Raw genomic sequence first — 24,360 nt, 5'->3', positions numbered from 1 at the left:
AAGCAGCTCAGCGACCATTACTTGAAGTGAATTGTTTTTTTCTGGGTTTTTTTTGGCTCGGTAACCTCGATACCTCTGCTGCAGCACTTTAATGATGAACTACTAATTTTTCTGTGTGAATGTAAATGAACCTTAAAATATGATTTACAAACATCTGTGTGAGTGCTTCAGCTGGGATTAAATGAAGCTGGGAAGGATATGTTGGGTATAAATCACAGATTATGTGAAGGCAGAACATGGAGCTGTGGTTAGAGGTCTTTATTATTGGTCTCACCTTTCCCATCCTTTTATAAACATTTCCTCTACACCTCTCAAACATTAATGGGCCACTTAAGACAAGTAGCTTGTAAACAGTTTAAAAAACATGGAACAAACTGAAACTGGACAGAACAAAGCAGGAACATCATTTCTTTTACAAACAGGACCTTCCGTTTGGGGGAAAGTTGAAGGAAAAACATCCAAAGATACAAATGAAGAAAAACTTAAAGCTGCTGTAAGTAACTTTTAGCTTCCGCTGGTTTTGGCGCCCTCTGTGGGCCAAAATGTATATTTGATCACTTTGCTGACAGAGAATGTATCACAATGTGATTTTTTGCAGAAAAAAATGTTGGAATAAAAAGATAAGAAGAAATTGAAAATGTGATGTAGAAATTGTGCGTTTTACTGATGATGGTTTTATTTTTGCTTTTGTGAATCAGTTTTGTTTTGTTTCACGACCTGCTAAAAATCCCTCACAGGGGCTTAAATCGATAAAGGATTTAAAGGTTAGTATCTTCCCTTTGTTTTTTATCAAAGCTACTGCAAAAATGCAATATAAACAACCAATTCAATTGGGCTCCGTGATGAATTCAAGCAAATAAATATTGTATGGTAGTGCCTGATCATTTTAAATATTTCAGTTCATGTTGAAAAAGTTAAAATTTGCTGTATAAAACACCAAGTGCATCATTTAATCCTCCCTTTGGGGAAAAAAATACATTTCTCAATAAGCAAACGTTAAACAACATCTCATAGAAGAACTCTGCGTCTTAGAAAAGCGACACAATCCAATACTACAGGAACCCCCGACAGTGTAAGTGCAAACGTCCCATCACAACATCTGCATGTACAATATCAATACCATATCAAAACACTTTACGTACAAAACATAGATTTAGATTTCTCCCCTTAAGGCTTTGATTCCTAAAAAAACAACAGAAAAAAAAACGGCCAATGCCACGCCGGGGCCACAGCTCCCAAATACACGAGAGGAGAAGAACGTAAAGAAACACATGCACGGAGAGAACAGAACGTCAGAGAACCCATCTAAATATCTGGCTGTTACAAAAATAGAAATTAATCTAAAAATTCTATTGGTATTACAGGAAAAAAAGGGAGATTACACAAAAATAATAGACAGGTTTCATATATATATATATATATATATATATATATAATTATATACTTTCTGAGTAAACTTGTTTTTACAAACATTAATAAGCAGGTTAGAAAGATGCATGGCCGAGTTAGATATGTGTATGTACAGTTATGCATCATGAAGGACAGTGCAGCACATTTAAGATCCTCTGATACAAACATGGCAGAGCGTCTGAGCTGACTAAACGTCCCTCTGAGGATCTGCTCCAAACTTACTGCGTTACGGTTTGGTCTACGCAAACATTTAGCATACAAACAAACAAACAAACAAGAATGCATCTGTAAACGTTTTTGTACTGAGCTAACGTTTAGAAATAGAAGTCTTGTCAGATATTGTGAAAGAAATGTGGGTTTGTATGTGGTAAGGCACCGTATAAACCGCTATGCTGGGCTGCAGGGGAAACCGTGTGAGAGTGAAAGGAAATTTTTTTTAGAAAAAGGGCGTGCACTTCTCCATTCAAGATTTTCTTTCCATCCATCCCTGGGTTAGAAAGGGACACTTGGGTTAAGAAACACTTAAAACGTGATCTATCCAAGCATCGTGTAAACATGTGTGATGCAGTATTTCCATTTTGAACAGCATAGAATCAACCTCTTGAGTCTGTGTCTCAGACTTATGGCTTCAAAGTTACTTTGCAAAACAGGTGAGAACCTCGAATGGCTGGTTTTCTTAACAGGTTCACAAAAACTGAAATCGAAGCAAGTGTTTGTATTAATTTTTTGTAAAACTTGTTATACTTGATGTGAGCCATGTTCACCTGACAAGTCCAGACACACGTCTTATTTCAAGATATCAAAGGACAAAAATGAGCTCTGAATTGCAATACACAAACTTTTTCTTAACCTGTTGGCCGATTTGTTTCACTCCTTACAAGCAGATCAGACCTCATTTTTGTTTTTAACTTTTATGAAGACATTTATCTGGGCTGGTTTGGTGAATGTGGCTCATATTAAGTCCAAAAAACTATTTTATTAAAAATAACACAGACAGTTGCTTAGATTTCAGTTGTTGCAGTGTTTGAGACCTTTTACAGTTTGCAGGTGCTTTAATGATACAGGAGCTTTGGATGGACTGTTGATCAAATCAAGCCGACTGTTGCTGGGAGGAGGTTAAAGGTTAACGCTCCCATCCCATTATATTTCATAACTGCTCTCATGCTGCAACTTTACATCTTCAGCCAACAAAAAAAACAGAGCAGGCTTTTGTAAAATCTTTCAGATTATGACAAGATTTTGTTTTAAAGGAACTATTATGTCCCACTTTTACGGAAGAGGATTAGGGCCCTAAAAGGCAAATTTTTTTCAATTACTAAAAAACAGAATTCTGAGATTACAGTCACATCCCTAAGATTGAAGTCAGAATTTTAACATTGTAAACAAAATTTTAAGACTGATGTCAGAATTCTAAATAAAAGCCAGAATTATGAGATTTCGATCAGATTTCTCAGATTTAAGTCAAAATCTCAGAATTCTGATTAAAAAGCAGAATTCAGAAATTGAAATCAGAATTCTGACTCTTTTTTTTTTTAGACTTCTGGGACCAAAGTCAGAATTCCAACTTTGTTTTCCTCAAATTTCAGAGATTAAAGTCAGAATTCTGACTTTTCTCAGAGTTCTGAGATTAAAGTTAAAATTCTGATTTATTTCTCAGAATTCTAACTTTAATCTCAGAGCTATGAGAGAAAAGTCAGAATTTATTTATTTATTTTTCATAAGAAAAACAAGTGATTAATTTTTTTTTTCTTTCCAGTGGCCCTCATCCTCTTCTGTACATTTTAGATTGGTATAATCTTTTTACATTTGAGTAAAGACACAAGATACCTCTCTTGTGTCTGATGAGTAAAACAGGACCTATGCCATTAACAATGCGATACAGTCATTTGTAGGCTTTAAAACGCTGGCAGGCAGATTTTGTCACCTTTGACTCCAGCCCAATATCTAAGATATGAATCATTTTTATTAGCTTTCTGCTAAAAAAGTGTATTTTCAAAACAAGCAAACCATACACGTTGCCAATTTGAGTGAATTGTGATGAGTGTACTTCGCATGATTGCTGTCTAACAATCTAAAGTTGATTTTAAAAGGCATTATGGGCGCACTCTGTTTGCAGAGTCCATGCACAGAAAGGATTATGGCTTCGTTTACTGACTGGAGGCTGACCAGAGCTCGCTGACACCCCCATTTTTAACAAACTGTATCCAGACTTCTGATGCAACTCAGATCACGGCCACGTTGCGCTCAAAGTCTCACTGGATATGGCAACGCTGAGCCAACAGTTCAGAGCAGCAAACATTGCACACTTAGGCAGGCAAGAGTTGGGCTAAAGAGAACAAGAGTCGCAACACTATCAGGTTAAAGCACTACCCTTCAAGAAGAGTTAAGGACAAAAAGCTTGAAAGGGAACAGAATCACTCAGCAGAGGTTAGAGAGTGTTCACAAAATGAGTCTTTTTGGCAGCTTCACTGGCACACGAGACGAGAAGGACAGTCCACAGAAGAAAAGAGTCAAATATCTGCTGTATCACTGCTCTGTGTCCAAGTAAGAAGCAGATTGTCGCTGCTGATGGCCTGATTCCCATGCAGCCACTGTTGCCATGGAAATTCTTCCCTCAGTTCAATTGTTGTGGCTGAGGATCCCAGAACGCCAGAGGAAAAAAATCCACGAGGGGCACGAGGAAAGATGGCACCAATGTGTACAAGTGCAAGACAGCATCTGTGGGGTTCAAACGCTGTGAAACAAACTGTGATGTGGGCTGAGGACGCTCTGAGGACGCTCTGAGGCGCTGGAACGATGAGGAACAGAAGGAACAGAGCTCCCACATTAAAGTTCCGGATGTGAGAGCAGGAGATGGAGCAGCAGCAGGGACAGGATGTGGCTGGTTTGGGTCCAAACATAGTGACGTTGTTGAGATCATCTATGTCTTCTGAGGGTCTGGGGAAATGGGTCCTGGTGTGTTGGTCCCATCCAGGCTGTGAACAGGGATCTGGAACTGAGGAGTGAGGACTGATGGGAACTGAAACAGAGCACAGTGAACATTTACATGCTACAGGCGCCAAACAGAAGAGATGCAGCTTTCTTTAAAAGAATATTTCACTCATCCTTTCTCCAAGTCACAAGTTCTCAGTGACTGAATGTTTCACATTAATCCAGGTAACAAACTGATTCAGAGCAGAAACAAGGTATAAAAAAAACTCTGTCTGGTGAGGCCTTAAACAACTATAAAGAGACAAAAATTTACAAGACGAGAGCAGAAACAGTGTTAACACTGCTACACTGCAAAAAACTGAAATCTTATCAAGTGTTTTTATCTTTTTTTCAAGTAAAAATCACCTTATTATACTCGATATGAGCCACTTTTAACTTATCAATCCAGAAAAATGTCTTGTTTCAAGTTATCAGAGTACAAAAATGAGGTTTGAATCGCTTGTAACCAGTAAAAAAATCTGCCAATGGAACAAGAAAAAATTGCTTGAAAATTTCCTTGACACTAAAATGTCTTAATACAAGTAACTTTTCTCTTGTTCCATTGGCAGATTTTTTTTACTGGTTACGAGCAATTCAGACCTCTTTTTTGTCCTTAAATAACTTTAAACAAGACATTTTTCTGGATTGGTCATGTGAATTTGGCTCATATTGAGTCGAAAAAGGAATTTTTCTACTGAAATTGAGACAAAAACACTTGATAAGATTTCAGTTTTTGCAGTGTACAGTCAGACTAACCTGGAACAGGTGGGCTCCCTGGCGTCGTGTGGCTGGGCTGAGAGGAGCCACTGGACTGAGCGTGCTCCAGAAGTGGATGTTGGACAGCAGTGGGCTTGGAGTAAGCAACAGAGTGGGAGTCTAGAGGAAGAAAAACAAACAAGACTCAGTGTTACTGAAGCTGAGCTCAAGCAAAACAACAGCAGCAGATATGTGCTGGATTTTCAGCCAAACAGAAACTAAGGCTTTGACAGCAAGTAGAGAGAAAACTCAGCATTATGACGCCACAGTCATATTTAAAGTCTTTTACAACCATCTCTGATTCTTCACCCTATATTATCAAATATATCACATTTGAAACACAAGTTTCAGAGACCTCTATCTCAATAACATTATAAATTGTTTCCTTAAAAATCTGTTCATAGATGATAAAAAAACTATTATTCCCCCTTGAGGATTATCATAGCGCTTCAGGCAGCTGAAGTTGTATTTTGTCCCTTTTCAAAAAAGGCTGCTCTAATGAAATCATCCATACACTTTTTTTCTGGAAAACAAATTTTCTAGAAGCTGCAGTGGGAATTAAATCTAAGTTAATACTCTTTTAAAAAAAGTCATTTCTGCATTAAAAGAATACATATTTCCTTAAAACTTTAGTAAAAAAGTTGTCAAATCTGCCAAATTTATCAAATGTGATGCATATTATATCACAAACAAAATGATACAGCACTATTTTTTGCGAGTTTTGTTAAAAGGGTCAATAAACATATACATTCCAAAAAATAAGACTTTTTTGGCTATTTTTTGATGGGTCAGGCTTAAAGGGTTAAAGAGACTGTGACGACTATCTGTTTGAAGTGGACTGCAGCGACACCTTTGTTCTGAATCGCACACACACTGCTGTGACAAGGTAAGGTATTTATCATCACGTAGCACTGTTGTTAGAAACAAGACAACAAGCAAACTATTTGAAGTTTGTACCGTAATTTAGTAGAAATAGAAATAGAAATAGAAAATACTTTATTTATCCCCGAGGGGAAATTCAGGAGTCACCGCAGCATTTAAGAAAACAAAAGTAAGAAAGAGTATAGAAAGTGCAAAAAGGTCCATAAGAAATTAGATGACGACATCCCGTCCACCACTTGTCCACCACTCTCTAGCCCAGCCAGTCTCCACCTCCACAGGGTCCAGGACTGAGCCTCCCCAGCAGTCTGTTCAGTCTCTGTCTCCTGGATCCTGTCTGCTCACAGCAGGCGAAGCTCCTCCAATGCGGCGCCGGTGTCAGATGTCAGCTCCGTCAGCCACGTCCGTGAACAGCACGATGCCACTGGGTTAGCACAGCTAGCTCATCCATCCCCCGGGGCTAGATCCCACGTTCCCAACAACAATGGATGGAAGGAAAGGTCCACGTCGTCACCTCCCAGCTCACATCCGAGAACCAGCACCTCGTCCTCACCTCCTCCTCCTCAGCTCGAGGGAAATCATCAAGCCCTACACTAGTTAGCATTGACATGCTACAGGCTGCTAACAGCAATTTTGCATGTAAACAATGCAGCCATGGTTACATGTAGGATCTCCAGACAAACACAGGAGAAAAGTAGTAAAAAATATCGCCGAAGCCACAAAAAGTTTGGTGTCCGTGACCGACAATGAACCATACAAAGAGATGATCCACTCCAAATACAAAGATGACGAAAAAGAGACAATAAAATTACAAGAAACGGATAAAGACGAGAGAGCTGCTGCAACAGGCAGCTACTTGGGTAGCGCCTAGCTAATAATAATAATCTAAATGAGTAACCAGCAATACTGAGTGCTACTCACAGCCCAGTGCTCTGAGACGCGTCTGTAACTTGTAATGTTAGTGAATCCTGGTTATGTCCTTCCAGAGCTCATCTACCAACTCCAACCTCATCGAGCACAGCTAACGTAACCTCACTCTCCATTTTACTGATAGGCTCACAAGTACGGAAAGACCACCAAACATCTTGGCCCAGTTTTAGACTTTAGCTTGTGTTCAAGCTTTTAGCTCAGGCTGTATCACTCTCCTGTTTCTCTTTATTCTGCTCCTCTGTCCTTTTTCTGTCCGACAGTTAAGCTCCAGTGTCCACCATCACTACAAAATTAATCATAGAAATAATTTTTAGCAGAGAAAAACAGATCTCTCTTCTCACTACTTAACTTCATCAGCTGGAGTGGTGTTGTTATAGAGAGTTCAACGTGCTATAATCAATTATGTCCTGTCCAACCCAATGCAGAAACTGAGAAATCAGCTCCTTAAAGTATCTTATCAGGTTGAAATGTCATTTCACAGTTAATTTTTAAATAAATCTTCTTTGATCCTTTAGAAAATTTCAAGTTTAATGTTGATGATTTAACATTTCTATCAGTATTTTGTTGTTGACATACACTCACCTGCCTCTTTATAAGGAACACCTGTTTTTCTGCTCCTTTACACAAACATCTCATCAGCCAATCACATAGCAGCAAATCATTACATTTAGTCATAATTGAAGGACATAATGAAACAACAATGAATACATTCAAAACTCAAAGGAACACATTCACAACTGAGCTTATTGACACCAGATCTGAGCCAGCCCCTCAGTAAGAGACTGAACCAAAACAACTGAGACTGAAAGAGTAAATCTAATGGGCTCTGAAATTGTGGCAAGAAGAACAAACATGTGGTCTGCAAACACCAAAACTAGACCCAACAGTTGGGCATTACAGATATCTGCTGCACTGCTGCTACCTGCTGGTGAGGATCAGTGACTACAGCTGTGGTTTAATTTGTGATATAATTTCATACATGTAAGCGCTTTATGGTGTTACAGCAAAAATAAAAAGCCAAAGATGAAATATTATCAACACAAACTGAAAAGGTTATGAGAAGATGTGAATGTCGGCCAGAACGAGATACAATTGATTCACACAGTGTCTGCATTATTGTTACATATTCCTGACATCAATGTTTCATTATGAAAGTCCCAGTTTTGACCTTTCTGTTTTCCATAAATAAACTGAGGGGGTCCATGCTTACCTGCAGCATTGCTGGTGTGAGAGAGGCAGTAGGTAGGGAGGGGCTGCAGAGGTTCATGGGGGAGAAGTCAGACGCAGTGACAAGCAGAGTCGGGGGGCTGATCTGGAGGATTTTGGGGGGCTTGCGTGTCTTTCCTGAGCTCTGAGTGCTGAGCGTGGTACAGCTGCTCACTGAAGATGAGCTGGTTTCAGTGTCCACCAAGCTGGTCTCCTCCACTGACAGACCGATGCAGTCGTCCACCTGGTGGGAAAAAAACCAAAGAGGGGTTAAAGAAAAGGTTCAGGGTGTTTTTTAGCCCGCACTGAAAGAAGTTTGAATATTTTCTCACTTTCTCCAGTGTCTGGGAGTCTGCAGGCTGAGATGATCCAGACTCAATGTCGCTGTCGATCACCAGCTCCTGGGCGGAGTCAGGCACGAGGCTTGGAGACGGGCTGGCTGAGGTGAGGTCTGGGAGGCTGAATGCTGGTTCGGATGGACGGATCTGCTCGAACGAGTAGATGGACTGGGAGGGCAGGGAGGAGTGTGTGGCGACGTCCTCAGCCCTCGTGGACTGTGCTTGCAGATGATCCAAGTGGCTTGGGATCAGCGTGGGCTCCATTACAGCCTGAGGAGGAGGAGGTGCTGCTGCTGGTGCTGGCTTTGGAGGGAGGTTTCCAAACTTGATGACGGATGGCGAAGAAGCCGGCTGTTGTTGCTGAGGCGGCTGCTCCTGGTTCCGAGCCGTGGCTGCGACGCTTCTTCTGTCGGCCATCTTTTCTGCCGGGTTTTCGATCTTGATGGATTTGAAGAGCTGTCGCCCATTCTGCAGCGAGTTGAGGGTGAAGGAGGTGTAAAGGCCGGAGTGGATGTAGTCGTTCCGATTTGACTGCTTGATGCTGGAGCCCAGAGGTGCTGTGCTTCCTCCCAGCTTGGTGCCACAGTCATCCTCCTGCTGGATGCCGTCTCCTCTCTTTGACAGGGAAGAGACGCCGCGAGCAACAACATCCCCGGCCTCTGTTCGAGTGGCAACATCTCCCTTCAGGATGTCAGGATATGAAACAAATCGATAGACAAACTTCTGACCGTTCACTTTCTTTATGATGTTCTGAAAAAAACACAAGAGAGAAGAAGAAGATCTGTTAGATTTGTTTGTTCTTGCAGCATTAAACCAGTCAGAGTTAAATTCTCAGTACAAAGACAGCCTGCAGACAGCGTGAGAAGAAACAAGATGTTTCTTTCTGCCTCTAACAAAGAAAAAATAGAAGAGTGAGACCACAGCAGAGCCCTGTGCGTGGGACAGCTCTGTCTTTCCTGTCTGCACCAAACAGCCTGTAAAGCTGCTGCCAAACATACCAGAGCAGCCCTGCCCAGATCGCCCACAGGGTCAGGCTGCGTTCTGTCTAACCACAGCCAGAGTGGGTGACTGACAGCAACCCCCTCACTGCTCGTCTCTGAGCAGGACTTTGACCATCCTGAGGAGCAATTAACTTGTGTTTATTGTGCTGGTGCTCTCTGTGGTTTGAAGAAGACAGCCCCCAAGGTGTGTATCAACTGCCTCATGGCTTTAATTGTAATTCTATGCCGAGTACATGTGGTTTATTATTGAAAACACACAGCTCAACTAAAAAACATCACAGGGAGGAAATGACCAAAGATCTGTTCTGCCATCTGAAACAACACATTGTTGCAAAAAATGAGAACTGCTGAATGTCAATTATGCACGGATACAACCATAAACTCGTAGGGCCGTAACATTCATGGTAGACTGATTTCAGGGTTTAACGACGAGATAATAAAGAAAAAATATGATGTCAAACAGTAACTTGACTTCACTGCTTCAGTAAAAGGAAAACAGCAGGGGTTGTTGTTTATTTACCAGTTTAGTAATTCAAAGAGAAACTTTCAGAAGAAAACCAATTTCTGAAATGTTTAACTTTTGTAAAGTTCATTTTAAAGTTTGCCAGCTTTAAGCCTTGTTTCCACCAAGCAGTCTGGTTTAGATCGGTACAGTTTGGCTCACTTAAAGTGATACTCCGGGATGGAACAAGTTGGGTCCTATCACAAGGTTTAGGGCAGAAATTACCCCTACAGCAGTGTTTTTGTGCAGCAGAAGCCCAGAGCGCATGCACTAAACACCCCCTCCCTGCTCCTCTGCCGGTTTCCTCTGCACTCAGACGGGGCCATATTTTACTTGACCAAAAACACAAAATGTATGTGCTTTTAGTCTGCACACATCTTATACAAACTTAATTTCACTCTGCTGATCACTTTCACATTTGATCATGTACTAAATATCGTTTACTGAGGCCGTGTCCACACATACCCGGGCATTTAAAAAAAAAATCCTCCCCTTGTTCGTTTTTAAAAATACTTCCATCCACATCCACATGCAGGGGGTAAATCCGCTGATAAGAGTGGCTCAAGGCATGCCAAACCCATATCTGGTAGTGTTTTCCAGATGTAAAGCCCGTGCCAGCCAATCAGAATAAGTGACACTTGAGAACCAAAATCTCAGTTTACTGGCGTCTACACGAAACCATGAAACCAGAGTTTTTTCAAAATCTTCACCTTGGCCAGAGTTTCCAGAAAACATTGTTTTTAGTGATGTAAAGTTGTGGTTATGTGTGGAATACAGGCGTAAACATATAAAAAATATGCGTTTCCCTTCGTGTGCACGTACCAAATCACTCATCGACTGTTGTTTAGTGACTGAACGCACTGAACGGCAGCTTTGCCTCTGAATCTCTCCCCTCCTTTCAGCCACACAGTAAGTAAATGATTTACACACTGACCGTAATAAAAAGAACAGTCAGGGAAATTATTGTTTTGGCAGCTTTCAAAATGTAGCTTTAAATCACTATATTCTCAGCTCATTGGCTCATTATTCACCAGCTGCCGTTCTCAGACTGATGGCAAGTAGAGCTCAACATTTGGCCGTGTTTCAGCTTAGAGCTGCAGAGTACTAAACGATTCGGTGACTGAATCTTTTAAACAAATCACTTTACTCTACTGATTCTAATGATTCGGTACAATGAAAATACCTGGTTTTTCATCACTATATCAGAAGTTTAAAGCAAGAGACAACGGCAGAAAAAGCTGTTTGGCATTGGCAGGGCTCTGCTGCTCATCTCACACATCTATGTTTGGTATAGATTTAAAATAAGAAGTTTTGTAACGACAAAGAAATAATAAAGCAAACACAAAAGTCCTTACTTTTTGTGCTACATGTATATAACTGTCAAAATTTGAGAGAATTGGTCAAAAATCTGCATGAAGTAGCAGCATAATGAACAAAATGTTACAGTTAAAATGAAATAAAATAAAGTTTCTTGCAGGATTTGGGTGTTGAACTATTTCCTGCAGCCAGTTTAATGAGAAGCTCTGTTTTGATAGTGAAAACTAATAAAGATCTTAACCATTTTTCCAGCAGCTTGAGGGGTCTGGAAATTCTACGACTGTCTAATGAAAGAGCAACGGGCAGCAGAAACATAAGACGTTAATTAAAGCTCCAGTCTATCCACCACGCTGTGGTGAATCCACCAGTCAGGGGTCATTTCAGACCAACCATACACTGACATCAGTGTACCCTCGGAGGCTAACATCTGACATTTGAAGATGAATGAAAGGCTGAAATTGTTTCAAAGTTTGACACAGCAGAGGAGCAACACATGCTTACAGTGCTGGTTCGGCTTGACAGGCAAAGGAGTTAAAGATAGTGAGAGTATTTAGGGAATGTGTCCGATCTGGTTTCCTTCAGAGGCAGCAACTCGTGTGAAAATCATAAAACATAAGCAGGAATCAGTCAGCCAATCCAGATTTGCTCCTGTGGTGATGTGTAAAAAGTACGACCACACATAACACAGCTGAGGCTTGAAACACAGTGACAGTCAGCAGGTCAGGCTGACTTTACCTTGTCGTAGTAGTATCTCAGAGCCCTGCTGAGTTTGTCGTAGTTCATGTTGGGCTTGTTCTTGCGGGCTCCCCACAGCCGGGCCACCTCCTCTGCCTGCAGCAGTTTGAATTCGCCCTCCTCATTGGTCCAGCAGATCAGCTGCTCATTACTGGGATCCACTAGGAGCTGGAGAAGAAACTGCCACAGGGTGACAGAGTTGTCCATGTCTCTCACTGAATAAAACAGAAGATAAGAAAAACAGTCTGATTATCAAAAAATGACAGAAGATTTTGGGGTTCCCTGAGTGTATTGGTGTGAGCCTGTTGAGGAAATCCAGATTATTCCAACACGACACAAATAAAACACGAAAAAGCATCATTTATCTGTTGTTTTATACACCCACCCATGTTCAAACACACAGTCAGTACATTTACATGCATGCAGCAGCCCGTCTAAGACCATAGCTTGATTGTAAAGCCACAGCAGGGGGTCTAGTCTTGTGTGCATTTCCATGCAGAAAAGAGAACTGGACTTCTGGCTCAGAACTAATCACTTACCCTTGATAAGTGGCACTGTGTCCTGTTTTGATAAGCGAGCCTGCAGGCATATCAAATCAGTTTCAGTCCACCCGAAGAGAAAAAACAACATTCTAACAACGATAGTCCAGATGGATGCAGCTGGAGCTCTCTGTTTTTATGTCAGTATGTGCCATGGTGTTTGTTTTTGTGTCAGAGCCACAGACTGAGCGTAGTCATCTACTTCCTTGTCCAGCTGAACGCTGAGGCATACCGAGACATGCCAAGTCCTGCTGAATCCAACCATTGCTGGATAGCAGTCACGCTATCTATGTGCATTGAGCGAGCTATGCTTAGTCCAGTTTCTATTTGACTAAGCTGTTTACATGAATTCCATTAGTCCAGTTATGTTCTGACTAAGTTCATAGTCCGATTTCTAAAGCTGCATGTAAACATACTGAGTGTTTGCATAGAAAGCAGTCAACAGGAACAACATAAGGTTGCTGATGTAAAGGAGTAGATTTCACAAAAAAATCCAATCTAATTAAATACAAACAGTTATTTAGCCAATGATTAAGGACACAGTCAGACTGGCAAACTGTACTATGCTTGACCACGCTTTAACCCTGGAGTCCTGTTCGTTGGCTGACATTTTTTCAAGAATCCTGCAGAACACGGGATTCCCATGGGATTCCTGTGGGTTTGGGAGTCAACTTCACTATTATGGAATTGGGACGGTACAGGATAAAAAGTTGACGGAAGCGGAATCTAATCAGGAAGATAAAACATAATATATGACATCCACCGCCATTTTGTAGTTTATTTCCAATAAGCCTGAACTCTAACGCAAGTGTAAAGAACTACACTTCCCAGAAGCCAACAGTAATCTAGAAAAAAATGTGGAGAAAATCAAATCAAATTCAATGTATTGCCTAGAAATTAAAAGAAGGGGAAAATGGGAGTGGTACAGGAGTGGGAGTCTTTTTACTAGGAGTGGGATGGGACAGGATTTGTTTTTTACTCTGGCCCAGGATTGGGAAGGGATGGGATTTGTTTCTGTGGGAGTGGGGTGGGACCGGAGTGAAAATCCACTCCTCATTGTGCTGACTGATGAGATTGCGCTTCATGTAAACAGACGCTTCACAATGACATTAGGGTTGGGTACCAAAGCAGGTACTTTTTTGGGTACCGACCGAATTCTGACAAAATCACCATGTACCGACTCATGTAAAGTAAAGTCAAAAGGTACCATGTTTAGTTACCTGAATGCATCCTTGTGACTTTGAGGGAGTGGAAGAGTAGGCGGTTTTCCATGCTGTACATGAACACAGCATTCCAAGTTTAAATATTGAATGATAAATATGTTAAATTGAAAAAAAATATATTTTATTATTAGACAAATTGATATTTTTTACCACATTAACACACAAAAGTACCGAAAATTGGTACCGTTGAGTACCAGTATCGATTGCCAGGTACCGGGCATTGGTACCATATCGTTTCAAAAGTGAAAGGTACCTATCCCTTCACATTGGAGTAGTGTGACTGCTGGCCGTACTCTCTCCAATCATGCTTGAGTAGTCTATGGTTCAAACGTTCAGTGTGACGGCACCTTAAGGGACTGTTCAACAGCTTCAGGTGCACTGTTTGGTAAAAATCATCTTATGGTTCCTTTATTCCAGGTTCCCAAATGGTTTCCATATTCCAGTGTGATAAAACCAGCATGCATCCAGTGGAGCCACTTCCTGAGATGTTACATATGGATGAAGTCAAACGCTTCCTATGACATGAAGTCAGGAGCTTCAGGAAAACCTCCACCTTCTTTATTTCCTGGTAAACCAGAGACGATGACAGGCTCTCAAGGTGAAGGTGACAGAGACAAATTACTTTTCTAAGGTCGCTGCTAATGCTAGATCAAGACCCTGAGTCGGCCACTTTCTATAATACTGAAATAACACCTCATTAAAAGTTCATATGACTTCTTTCAAGGAAACATATAAACTGTAGCACTGTGAGCTGGATTTTTATTAGTCCCCGTCAAGGCCAAACATCTTGCTCACATCTGGCCTTCAAAGAGTGGCGTAACAACATATGCAATGGAAAATGAACCAAGCCCTCACAGAGATAAGTGATGAATGATCATGGGGCTGGTTGAGGAGACAAACTGAGAAAGCAGATTTTTTAAGAGAGGAGTGTTGGTTTAAATGCTGTATCCATGCTAAAAAATTAATACACTTTTGTTGTGACACTGTATTTCGTTTCTTGTGTGAGTGTAGGGATGTGTTCTGATCAGAGGTTTATCTCAGGAGGGGAATAAGTAACAGACTGCATGCATGATCACTGCGTGCACACTCTGAATAATGATATGAGAGTTTTTTTGTACACATCCTTTTATGTAGGTCACCAGATGTCTGTCCTTGGTACATAAACTATACGCTGTGTCCTATTCTGGTAAGTGAAGCTGCAGTTTCTGTTCACCCTAAGAGGAAACAGCATTCCAACAACAATGGCCGAGATGGATGCAGCTGTAGCTCTCTATGTTTTCATGTATGTGTCATGGTGTTTGTTGTGTTGGAGCACAGCAACCCCATGCATCATGATCATCAACTTTGTCTCCTGGGTGAAAGTTGCTTGCGCTGACTGCCGACTCCTGCGGTATCGAGCTATGCTCAGTCTGTTCTTAGTCCCACTAAGCGGTTTACATGAATTTCAATAGTCCAATCATGTTCTGACTAAGCTCATAGTCTGTATGTAAACGTACTGACTAGTTGCCCAGTCTAATAGTAGCAGATATTGTCTTTTTGTGCTCTTATATCATAACTTTTATCTAAAACTGATGGTACGGAAGGGAAAAAAAGAGACTTTGAGGATATACTCATCAGTCTTTAGTTTGCCTGGATTAGAAGAGATCATAGCATCTGCTAAAACAGCCTCCTGCATAAAAACAAGGAAAGCAGAGCAAGTTGTGAAGTACTCAGCAGCCATGTTCCAGCTTCCTACAGTTGGCAGCCCTTCATAACCTGGATTTACAACTTGGAAAATGACAAAATTTGACTTCTTATATCATAACTTTATTCTCAGGATCCTGTTGTGGAAAATCCCCCCCTTCTCCCCTGACTCTCCCGTACCTCTTTTTGCCACTGGAGTGAGAAGAGCTTGAGAGATAGTAAGACACAGGCCATGAGAAAAATGGAGCTGGACTGAGTATTTCAGCGGTGAGCTGCCTTTTGTTTTAGTTTTTTAGTCTGGTTAGTCTTTACTTTATTTCTGATTTGATTTACTGAGAGCTATAAGTTATATTCCTATTTTTGGATGAACAAATTGTGTTTTTTATTTAACTTATTCATAGTTTTGATGACTGTACAATACTTCTTTGTTAGCTTTATTCCTTTCAAGAGAAACCAGGTGATATTATTAAAACAAAGCTCTGAGCAGGGAATCCTTCTTCATGCTCATCTCCCATAAACCAGTGAACTTTAAGGAAACAGCTCCACTTTCTTAAACTTAAAGGGGCTGTGAGGAGTTTGAAAGTGATCTTGAAAAAAACTCCCTTCTACATATATGCCTGATCTTAATGTACACTTCAAAATGAGATTATCAGCGCCAATATGGGTTATTTCAAAATGCTACTTCATAGTCACTTGGTAGCGAGCCGATCGGGTTGAGCAGGACTGGATTGATTTACGGCATGTCCAAGTCTCTATGACAACACCACGCCAGCTGACAAAGTTTAGTTGAGAGAAGAGAGATCTGTGTTTTTGTCTGCTGGAAACAATTTCTGTGATTAATTTTGTAGTGATGGTGGACACTGGAGCCTAACTGTCAGACAGAAAAAGGACAGAAGAGCAGAAGAAAGATAAACAGGAGAGAGATAGAGCACCAGGTAAAGGTTAAGCTCTTTGTGCTAATGTCCATTTCAACCCACAGTCAGCAGTTATTCTGCAGTGGTCTGTTCAAACCTGAGAGTCTATCAATAAAATGAAGAGTGAGGTTATGTTAGCTCTGCTTGGTAGATGACTGGCAGGACGTGACCAGGATTCACTAACGTTACACACAGGGCCAGCGGCCATTGTCAGGCAGAACCGGCTGTTGACAGACCTGCAGCACCGACCTTCGTCGGGCTGAACCGGCCTTTCAATGACCGACAGCCACGGCCGGTAGAGGTGTCCCAGTCTGATATTGATATCGGCTATCGGTCCGATATCAGCAAAAAAAAAAAATATCGGTATCGTATCGGAATGCATCTAAAATCCCTGATATAAGCAGTTTCTGTTATCCATTGGTTAATAATAAATGGGTCAGTTTTTGCTCATACCTACTGTTGCTGACTACTGTTCTTTGTTTGAATAATATCACTTAATCAAGCCTTTTCTAACATGACAGACATACTACAAAATAAGTAATAAAAGTATGCATGTTTAATGTTGATATCGTATCGGATTAATATCGGTATCCACCAATATCGGGGTTGAGGGGTCACGTTGTTATGGGCTGGGTCGAGTTAAAGCCCAGGGCTGTTTTTCAGTCCCAGTCCGCCACTGGTTACACATTACAAACACATCTCAGAGCACCAGGCTGTCACTAGCACTACATATGGCTGGCTAATAAAATACTGTACAAACTGTCAGTTTGCTTGTTGACACGTTAGCCTACGCATACATACATACATACATACATACTTAGCACCAGGCAGCTAGTAGTTATATATAGCCGGCTACTGACGCACGGTACAAACTTACGTTTGCTTGTTGTCACGTTTCAAACAACAGCGCTACATAACTGTACTGATAAATACTTTGCCTTGTCATAAGAGTTGTCTTGAACAAAGAAAATGTGTTCCAAAGGAAACACGCGCCTGGTTAAAAAGTCAAATCTTTATAATAGTGTGTCTGACTCCAGGCCAGAAGGTGGCGAGGCAGTCCAATTAAAATAGATCCTCCTCAAAGCATCTTTAACGTGGCTAACCTGAGTAAAAAAAATACCCTTCCTCAGTAGAAAGGAGTGGAAGAAAGAAAGGTAACTGTTCTCCACATGTTTGATGTTACAGAAGCACCTTAACAATGCAGCATCACGGCAAGGTCAACACACACCCTCTGCTTACATGGTTAAGAAAGTCGATTTTAGCTTAAGCAGTATCTCTCTCTGAGGCCGTAGGCACATCTTTAAAAGGGTCACACGGGTCTCCTTTATATATTAGATCATGTTCATCATTATCCACCTCTCCTTTGTCACCCCATCTGTGATTAGGAATAAGTCAAGTTTTTCAATAATAAAACATCTTATACTTCACTTGACTGTTATCTGATCCTATATTTTCCATGATTTCCTGTATGCACCTGTCTTAAGCCTCAGTTCTCAACGATGGGGTGGTACGCTTTAACTAAAGGTTTAAACACACATCTGTGCGTGCTGAGATCCGTTCACTCAGAGCACATATGGAGTTGATCCAGGAGGCCTTTGTCCACATTGGTCTGACTTTGGAGCACATCGTCAGGTTTGCACTTGTCTAGAAAAGGAGCTACCTGCAGATAAACACACAGGGTGGATGGATGAGAGGGCTCGTGCTGTGAGGAACAATGTCTCATTGAAAACAGCGGCAAAGCCCTGCTTTCAGAACAGATGCAGCGCTCCTTCTCCTGCTGTCTCTCTGCATCCTGACAGCCTGCAATTGTCTGGGAGATGAAAAAAGAGGAAACCTACTCCCCATAGAAATTTGCAGAGTCCAAAAGAAACTCTTTTCCTGAAACGGTTTGATTTCTTCAGGGTTATGAAAGGAGACATTTTAAATTCCCTTTTTCCAGGAGTTTACTCAGTTTCACAATCAGCTGGCTGATTAATGTACTGAAGGGGCCTGTTGACTGAGGCCTCGTACGCCGAGTCCTGCTGTCATTATCATTATCTCTCTTGTGTTTTCTCACTAAGTTGGCATAAAATTTGAGTCCCAGTGTGTGATTACACGCTACTGGTTACAGAAGTGTGTCACACACACACACACACACACACACACACACAGATAGCACCTGCCACCTCTGAGGTTACACATCACCTCCTTCTTTCCTTCATTACACCTCTGTTAGTCCACGTGAGGGAGGATCAAACGTGAAACATCTTTGAGCGCCACGCTGCCTCCATTCATCAGACACTACAGACTACACACGACGACTTACAGGGACGTAAATATCCCGCCCTGAGGTAGTAGTGTGTAAGCGCCTTAAGTCAGCCTACTGCCCTCCTCTCCCCCTGTCTGGACGAGCTGAGGCTGTTAAAAGATCAACATCGATCATGGTGACGTGAGCTCACGGTAACAGGAGTCTGATAACAAGTGTTAACTTTCTCTTGGTGCCAACACGACCTGGGGAACAAATGTTTCAGCTTCTTTCCTGCATAACCTACATTTTGGCACTTTTGTTTCTCTTGCTCCCTCTGCATACTTGTGTGAGTGTGTGTGTGTGTGTGTGTGTGTGTGTGTGTGTGTGTGTGTGTGTGTGTGTGTGTGTGTGTGTGTGTGTGTGTGTGTGTGTGTGTGTTCTGTGTGCTGATACACCCAGCTTGGCACAGCAGCTAAAAGAGATAACACTGGATTTGCAGGACAGAAACTCTTCTTTATCACTTGTTGTTTGGTATGTAGTCAGACAGTACATCAAGTTGTTTTTTCATGTTTGTTTTTTAACGCTCGCTATTTGTCCTGGAACTGAGTCTGTCAACAAACATAAACAAACATATAAAAATGTGTTTTGAGACAGTTTTGGGAAAGGTTGTGAAGACGGATAAAAGCCTGATTTTTTTCAATCACTCACTATCGTCTTTTTTTTTTCTTTTCTTAATGTTAACACAGTTTTCTCAAACAAAAAGGTGGTTAATCATTTCTAAAAGCGTTTATGGATATCATTTGATATAAATCATCTTATAATGTATAGAAAATTAAGACTGCTTTCACCTCACATATCTGTACCACAGGGTTGTCCAAGTTTTTTCCATAGAGAGTCACATTTGAATTTGTAAAAATGACCAGGAGCTGCTGGAGTCTGGTTGTAGAAAGAACAGAAAGCTTGTACACACCATGCCAAAACAACAGACTTCACTGACATATAGGCCTGTCACAATAATCAATAAATCAATTAACCGAACGATAAATAAAAACATCCTCGGTAAGTTTGCCAGCCTCGATAAACTGACACGTGCATGCATGTTTGCTTTCCTCCTCTCTTTCGACTAAAGAAGCTGAATGAGAAGATGGCTCACTACGTCTATCTTTCCTAACATCGGAATGCATAGGTTCTATAGCGGGTAGCAGAGTGAGCATCTGTCAAAAATGCGATCTTTGGGGTGAAGAAGGGGCTGCTCTCGCGTACACACAGAGAGAGCTGAAGCGAGCGTCCTGAGGGGTAAGGAGGAAACACACGCTTATATGAGTGATGGCACAAAAGATACGGTTCTTAAGCCGCCTGCCACAGTCCCAGTGTGGGAATATTTTGTTTTTTATCAGAATGAACAAAGTGTGAGCTCATGAACACCAACGAGCTGATATGTTGCATTTGTTTGAAAATAGTGGCGACGAAGAAGAAGGGGAGGTGCAGCGGAGCCTTGTTCTTTGACAATCCGCTCTTACTGAGGCTTTTGGTCGGCAAAGTAAATAGAAATAAAAGCGCCAAATGGTGAGCGCTCAAAGACAGCTACATTGCCAAAGAAATGCAGCCCTTCAATACGGTTGAAAGCCAGAAATGTTCAAAATGTTTGACAGACAGTACGGATTGACTGGGAAAAAGTACATGTTACAAACAATTCAGGAACTGTATAAACTCCCTTTTATTTAGGCTAGTTTTTATTGTTGTTGTTTTTTGGGGGAGTTTCGTTTTTTTCTTTAGAGACAGGGTCTATGTTTCATTGTTTTTGATTAGTATTAATTATTTTCATTGACATGTATTTTTTTTCTAAAAGAGAGTCCATTTCATTTTCATTGTATTTTTTTTTCTCTTTTTCGTTTGTTAAATTTATTATATTTTTTGTTTGATTTATTTCATTTAAAAGATCCTGACCTTTTAATTACAGTTAAATACTCTTAAGAAATTAAAGTTTCTTGCTTTTGATATGGTGTACTCACTTTATTATCCCATTTATCATAATGACATCAATGAAAAAATGGGGAAAAAATCAAAATAAAATTGACAATAATATCATTTATCGGCAATAATATTTTGGAAAATTATCGTCTAGCAAAATTTGTTATCGTGACAGGCCTCCTGGCATTAGAAACACATTTACAGCCCGGTTCAAAAAAACAGCTTGGGTCTAAAACACTGATTTCACATTTGCTAAACACTGTATGAGGGGGGATGATTTTTTTTTTAACTTAGCAGTTTAGTTGATACTAGGATCATCTGATTGCCCAATCAGAGGCACAACTCAGCTCAACTGATGGGCGCCCTGTAGCTGTAGGAAAGGAAGCTCAAAGACCGCATCATATCCTCTGTGGCTGTGTCCACAGATCGGCTTCATTTCAGTATCAGGAACAAACAGGTGACATCACGGTGACTACGTCCATGTTTTATTCAGTCTGTGATGGGAAGGCTCTTTTTGTTAACTGTTTCTTTTAGTGGCATCTTAGAAAATCAGTCAGTACGTGTGCTCAAACAAACTTGTTCCATCATCACAGACTTATGAAACCAAACCTCACCTGTCTCTCAGGTGTCTATTGATACCAGATGATCAGTGGTCAGTTTTCTCCAGTGTTACGTGCTGCGTAAACATCAGAAAACTCTGCTTCTGATCAAGGAACATGTTCTCCATTAGGGAGCGATATGGGGAAAATATGTCAGGGGTTAAAGTTGCATATTGCAATTTAAAAAAAAAACCTTATTTTTATTAAATTATAGTTTCAATCAGAGTTTATGTGACTCATAAACTAACAATTAAACTACAAAGTCCTGTGAGATTTTGTGTGGATGAATGCGAGAATGCCAAACAAAGGATCTTTTGATAAAAGGCAACCAAAAGATCTGAGTCTGACAACACTCTTTTCAGCAAATACAACATTTCCTACATAGATTAACTTGTGAAAAAACTGTTCATATGCAACATTATACTTATGAGTGTGGAAATGTTGCACACACACCAAATATCAAGCATGACCAGACAACTGAGATACCATACAAGAGATTGCTGTCAGCAGATAAACAGATCTGTCTGCACACTGCCCTCCACGTTGGTTTCTGTTAGTGTGTATGAGAATGTGTGTGTGTCTCTCTTTGTGTAAGCTCCTTATAGATACGGGTAAATCTGCCAGATTCATCCAGACCTGCTGGAATGAAGACACACCCCCCTCACACACACAATCTGCCCCAAACTGTCATTATTAAAGCGGGTAAAAATAGGACAGCATCAGAACTGTTGCCAGAGAAAAAGATAACAGATGAACGTTATGTAACATCCTACATTAACAGCGAATGTTATCTACGAAGCACTGCTATAACCATGGCCAGAACAAATCAGCAGTTTAACATGGGTTTCTGATGTGCTCTGACTGGAGAGACTGGTTTCCACTGTCACAGAGCCAGGCACCCACACAGAGCAAAATAAAAGACCACTTGTTGATGATCAACGTTAGTTTCGATACCTTTCAACCCACACAACTAGTTATCCCCCCACAGCTCAAACTCCTAGTATCACTCTCATCTGCTAAACCTCTTGAATACTCGCCTGAAATCAGCCACAGAGTAAAATGAATAATTTTATTTACGGTTGTTTGCTAACTGAAGGATAGCTGTAAGCTAGCTCCGTTAGCATGTCAGCTAACATTACCTCGCTTGTAGAGCCCGCTGAATTTCTGAGTCGTCGCGCCGCGTCGAAATGATCCCAAAACATCATTGGAAATGTTTCTATTCTGCCATGATTTAGAAAATAAGTTTCATGATAAATGTCGTGAGAGTTCAATAATATTAAATGCATTAAACTCTCTTTAGCTCTCACGGGCGATATTTCCTTACGAGAAGAAAAAAATGTTGCATTCACTGTACCTCGTTCATCAAGAACTCACGGCGGTAGGTGCTTTGATTCGAACTGAGCAAAAAGCGGATTTTGTTCGAAATCGGCTGTTTGTACCCAGGTGTCATGCACCACTTCAAAAAAAAAAAAAAATTATCGATAGTAACCCAGATGTTTTTTCTTAATTATTCTTGCCATACAAAAAAACAATAACTGCAATACAAATAAAGCAATGGCATCATGTTTTTTTTAATATAACATCAAAGATTGATATACTATTCGCAGTGTTACTAGCTGATACACCCCCAAACAAGGGCCTGATAGCATATTTAGTGCGCACCTGTTTGCTTGTTTGTGCAAAGCAGTTATATTTCCGTTTTTTTCCGAAAGCCCGTAAATGTATCACTAGGTCGTGCTGAGATCACTTCCTCTCTTGTGTCAGTTGTTGTGTGTTGTGTTTAAAATTCAATTACTTGACTACACTTTTACAAAATCCCCTTAAATTAAAATGCATATTGATAGAATGACACTAACTTGTACGACTAATGATTGTTTTTTTGAAAATTAGCCTCGAGTTGGTAATGTGTAGCCAGTTGATTTGACATCTAACTTAGGAAGAGGAGAAATCTTTGCACCACTTGGTTTTCTAAAAAGAGACATGTTGTTGGTTTTCTCATGTAAATTTGCAGCTCAGGAACTTAAAAGACAAATGAATAGCCTGTTAAATAATTTGATTCCTTTCCCATATAAGGGAGTGCATTACATCAGTGTAGCACCTTGAGCGAGGGCATTGTGTGGTTATCGTGTAGGCACCTGTGAATAATTAGCCACAGTTATGAAAGGAATGAAATCAAAAGGTGTGTGGCTAAAGCAGCCTAGTGTGTCACCACAATGCATTTCTCTTTTCTTCATTAGAGATATATATTTTTCTGGTTATCTCATCATGTATTGGGCTGGTAAAAAGAACACCAGTTTTTACCAAGACACCACACACATAGAATCAGTCCCCCCAGAGATTCATTTGATGGGAATTTGCATTATAACTCAGTAACCCCAAAAAATCATTCATAGTTCAGTAGGCTGCAGAATCCTTATTAGGCATACAACTTTATCCTCTGGCTTCTTTCTGTATTAGTGCTTCCTGCAGTGAATGTTTGCTGCTGCTGAGTAAATTACAGTTGCTGACTTTGAAACACAGTCTCAATCGTCAGTGTTACATCACGAAGATCATTCAGGGAGACAGATTTATGGATTATTATACAAGGCAACTATGGGTTTCCCCTTCCTAAATTACCCAGCTATTGAATAAGGACCTAGGACATTAAATAAGGATCCAGAGCTTTTTGAAATACAGACACAGTCAGAGCTCTACTAATTATTTGATAGACATTTTTGTAAAGAATCAATTCACTTTTTAGAACCAAATGCAGAATGCTGATGATGTTGTTTTAAGCCCTTAGATTGTATGTTGACTTAACCAGTCAGGTCTTAGAGTTTTACCACCAAGTTTTAAGAAGTTTATAAATATATCTGACGTACAGTCTCGAGCAAATTTTGACCTAAAATATTTTATACTTCATTCCAGACCCATTGGTCCATATCTGTATATGTTTGTACCAATGTTTTGAGTAACAAGATGAGAACCTTGTGTCGCTCATTGTGAGTTGAGTAAGTGACTTTATTATTCCATTTTTTATTCAATCAATCCACCCATAACTTTCTACATAAAATTTCTTAATACAGCATGAAATGTGGACACATTAATGGTAACAAACATGTGACTAGTGCTCATCCATCTACTAAATTTCAGAAATATTCTGAATGCATCATTGAAAGCT

General features: G+C 40.5%; 1 protein-coding gene across 1 annotated transcript; it reads right to left on the bottom strand.

The window, feature by feature from the left end:
- Nucleotides 1-217: 217 nt before the first annotated feature.
- Nucleotides 218-22,544, bottom strand: elk4 (ETS transcription factor ELK4). Its single transcript, XM_074675116.1, has 6 exons — nucleotides 22,340-22,544; nucleotides 12,045-12,259; nucleotides 8,484-9,239; nucleotides 8,156-8,395; nucleotides 5,137-5,256; nucleotides 218-4,429 (listed from the first exon to the last, which is right to left on the bottom strand). Exons 2-6 carry the CDS (start codon nucleotides 12,249-12,251, stop codon nucleotides 4,331-4,333), a joined length of 1,422 nt encoding a protein of 473 aa, XP_074531217.1. The 5' UTR covers nucleotides 12,252-12,259; nucleotides 22,340-22,544; the 3' UTR covers nucleotides 218-4,330.
- Between the last annotated feature and the right edge of the window lie 1,816 nt (nucleotides 22,545-24,360).

The sequence above is a fragment of the Halichoeres trimaculatus genome, unplaced genomic scaffold (assembly GCF_033239565.1).
Source record: "Halichoeres trimaculatus isolate MK-OKI-2021-1 unplaced genomic scaffold, fHalTri1.1 fHalTri1_scaffold_1, whole genome shotgun sequence".
Lineage (NCBI taxonomy): Eukaryota > Metazoa > Chordata > Actinopteri > Labriformes > Labridae > Halichoeres > Halichoeres trimaculatus.
This window is presented reverse-complemented; position numbering and strand designations above follow the sequence as displayed.

Excerpts from the sequence above, each read along its gene's own strand:
- elk4 (XM_074675116.1), bottom strand. The coding sequence starts at position 12,251 with ATGGACAACTCTGTCACCCTGTGGCAGTTTCTTCTCCAGCTCCTAGTG. Across the intron at positions 5,257-8,155 it reads TCACACCAGCAATGCTGCAG|ACTCCCACTCTGTTGCTTAC; the intron begins GTAAGCATGGAC and ends TTCTTCCTCTAG. Across the intron at positions 4,430-5,136 it reads AGGGAGCCCACCTGTTCCAG|TTCCCATCAGTCCTCACTCC; the intron begins GTTAGTCTGACT and ends GCTCTGTTTCAG.